The sequence below is a fragment of the Nematolebias whitei genome, chromosome 21 (assembly GCF_014905685.2).
Source record: "Nematolebias whitei isolate Nwh7 chromosome 21, NemWhi1, whole genome shotgun sequence".
Classification (NCBI taxonomy): domain Eukaryota; kingdom Metazoa; phylum Chordata; class Actinopteri; order Cyprinodontiformes; family Rivulidae; genus Nematolebias; species Nematolebias whitei.
The window spans coordinates 12,658,269-12,661,271 of record NC_056518.1 but is presented as its reverse complement, the minus strand read 5'-3'; the positions used below and the strand labels follow the sequence as shown (position 1 = coordinate 12,661,271).

General features: G+C 40.7%; 1 protein-coding gene across 1 annotated transcript; it reads right to left on the bottom strand.

The window, feature by feature from the left end:
• Positions 1-1,375: 1,375 nt before the first annotated feature.
• Positions 1,376-2,318, bottom strand: LOC119427175 (cocaine- and amphetamine-regulated transcript protein-like). The gene is made up of 3 exons (XM_037694756.1): positions 2,187-2,318; positions 1,852-1,932; positions 1,376-1,483 (listed from the first exon to the last, which is right to left on the bottom strand). The coding sequence occupies exons 1-3, from the start codon at positions 2,316-2,318 to the stop codon at positions 1,376-1,378; spliced, it is 321 nt and encodes a 106-aa protein (XP_037550684.1).
• Between the last annotated feature and the right edge of the window lie 685 nt (positions 2,319-3,003).

Genomic DNA, 3,003 nt, shown 5'->3' with positions numbered 1-3,003 from the left:
GATCGACCGATACCAATCAATGCCTTTCAGTGCCAATTACAAAAACCAATCACCTTTGCAGCTTGCAGAGGTCCAGTGGTGTATATATATTTATATATATATATATATATATATATATATATATATACATATACATATAAAGTATAAACATGATTCAAGACACCTTGTGTCAGTTGCAATGAAGCAGGTCCAGAACAGAACGGAGACTCCTCCATGTTTCTCTGAAGGTACTGCGTTCTTTTCTTCGTTTCATTTTTGAGTTTATGAAGAGCTGATGGGACTTGTTACCAAAAAGCTCCAGTTTTGTCTCATTTGTCCAGAGGACATTGTCCCACTTTGGCCACTGTAGCTCAAACAGATCTGACACTGACGTACCTTGACCTTGAAGCTCTAATCTCTTTGGAGGTCGTCTGGGCTCTTTAGTTTCTATTAACAGCCTCTTCAGTCGTCACTTTTCCTCTTGAGGCCACATTCAGAGAGGCTACAATCCTGTAGACCTTAAACGTCTCACGTTCTCTGTGCTCCATGTTTGACACACACTGTGACACCAAACAGCTCAGTGACTACACATTGTGATTAAGAATGAATTCACCTGTGATGCTGCTCACAGGACACACCTGAGTTCAACACGTTCATATGGTCCAGTTAGTTTCAGTCTTTTTGTTTCAGGTGCCATCCTTTTAGGACAAAATCGGATTAATTTGTTACTATTTTTTAATAATTTTGTTGAAATGAAAATTTTATAGCATTGACTGATGTTCATTAAATGATGTATTGTATTTTTTATTATGTTTCTGAAGTTTCAAGTTATTTTACTGACCTTTGTGGGTTTTCTTTCGTGAGCCAAAGAACAAAGTTTCTGTTACTTCCCTTCGTGACACAACCATAAACACATTATGGATCAGTGCATATCACCCGCCATCTTTAATGCTGCCTTTTAGAACAAGATCATGGTTCATGAGATATTTTGCTAACAGACAGACACATGAACACAGACAAAAACATTGTCCTTCTGCTGTCAGTGTCATAAAAATTGTACAAATGAGACTTTTAACTTTTATAGTTAATTTATTGATTTATCTTTCTACAAATGTATTTAGAAACCAACTCGTGGCCATCTTTTCTGGACAAAGTGAAAAAATACGATAAAAGAAAAATAATTTCTCACAAGTTTACACATAAGTCCCGTTGTGACGCAACAATAAACATGAAGGAACAGCTACTCACAGATCATGAGTGTTCAGAACATTTGAGGTTTAAAAAAGAGGAGAAAACACTTTACATTATGTCTTTAGCGCCATGAAACTCTGTCTTCGTCGTTTGATTCATCTTCATCAACCCCATCCGTTCCTTTAACTTTATTTAATTTTGTATCTTATAAACATTTGAGAACCAAGAAGTTACAGGAAGTCCCTCGTGGGCAGCCGCACAGCGTGCCGATCCGCGCGCCTTTACGCACGGCGCACGGCTCCCCTGCGTCGCACTGAAACACAACAACAAACAATGATCCGCACAACGAGAATATGAAAAGTCACAATCATTGTTGCCTGAATGCATATCACCCGCCCCCATCAGCCAGAGATTATCTTATGTTGACAAATGACGGGGCTGTTTTGGTGAAACCGTGCGTGTTGTGAATGACTCTCAGCCACCACCACCTGAACGAGAGTCACTTCTGATTTACTTATCTGCGGTGGTCATCTGGAATTGAATTGTCTCTATGATAATTTACCAGCAATTTTCAATAAACCCTGTTTAGTGGTTCCATGTACATTTTGCTAACACACCCTCACTCACACACAATCCTTGATGAGTTGGATTAAAGTGTGGCGGTTTTCGGTGTTTACTTACAGAAGGCAGCCAGCCAAGCTTCTTCTCTGAGGGCATTTCTTTGTTTCTCAGCTTCTCCAAAACTCCCTGCAGGGCATCGATCTACACAGAAACCAAACAAAATGTTCATTGGTTTGAATTTTTTACCTCACTCTTTTAAGATTTTGTTTTTTATATAAGAGACACCCCCCCCCCCCCCCCCCCAAAAAAAAAAAAAAAAACTGAGTTTTCTTGTTCGTTTGTTTTTTTTACAAACTTGGGTAGTTTAATAGACTGTGCATAAAAGTTGCTTTTACTGTTTAACTTTGTCTAAATTCTGATGTTCTGAAATGATTTGTCTCCATAAAATGTCTCACCAGGTCCTTCTCCTGCTGTGTCTTCAGGGAGAAATCCAAGGAGCGCGTCTCCACAGAGTCCTGGGCGCGCGCGCTCTGCAGGAAGGCGCAGCAGCAGCTGATGGTGAGGAGGAGGGTCCGTGCGCTGACCATGGTGCTGAAACCCAAACGGGAGGAGCTCTTCTCTGCAGCTGGGGGGGACACAAGTCTCTGAGCGTCTCCCGTCCTGAGTGTCCCCCTCTTTATAGCAGCTGCTGACATCAGCCAGCCTCTAAAATATTCATGCAAACTTTGATTTGCGCGACTCTGCTGCACCTTTTGTCTCTTCAGGACAGAGGAAGCGCGTGAAGCTCAAACAGGTTAAAGGTTCATGAGATGGAAGAAGGAGGAGGCTTGAAGAAAAAACTCTCCTCTGCCGAGTCAGCTCTGCTGTTATAGTTTCCTCCACACTGTTTTAACCTTCAGCTCTTTCAGCTCTTTCAGCTCTTTCAGCTCTTTCAGCTCTTTCAGCGGCTGGCATCCAAACCTTCAGCTCTTTCAGGAAATCACAGCCATGACTTTAGTGTTTTGTGACGTTTCAACACTTTTAAATGTTTAACTTCATTTAATGCAACAGTTTAAATATTTTAATCTTGTGCTTTGTGAAATCTACATCAGTGTGTTTCATTTTAGCTTGTAGCTAATGTGTTTGCTTTAAGCTACTGTTCTGATACATTTAGCTTTTATTTTATCTTTTATTCAGTCAATCTTTATTTATACAGCTAGTTTCATGGAGTCATGAGGACTCGTTTTCAAGAGTGACCTGTTGGAGAGCAGATGGGGGTTAAGGGCCTTGCTC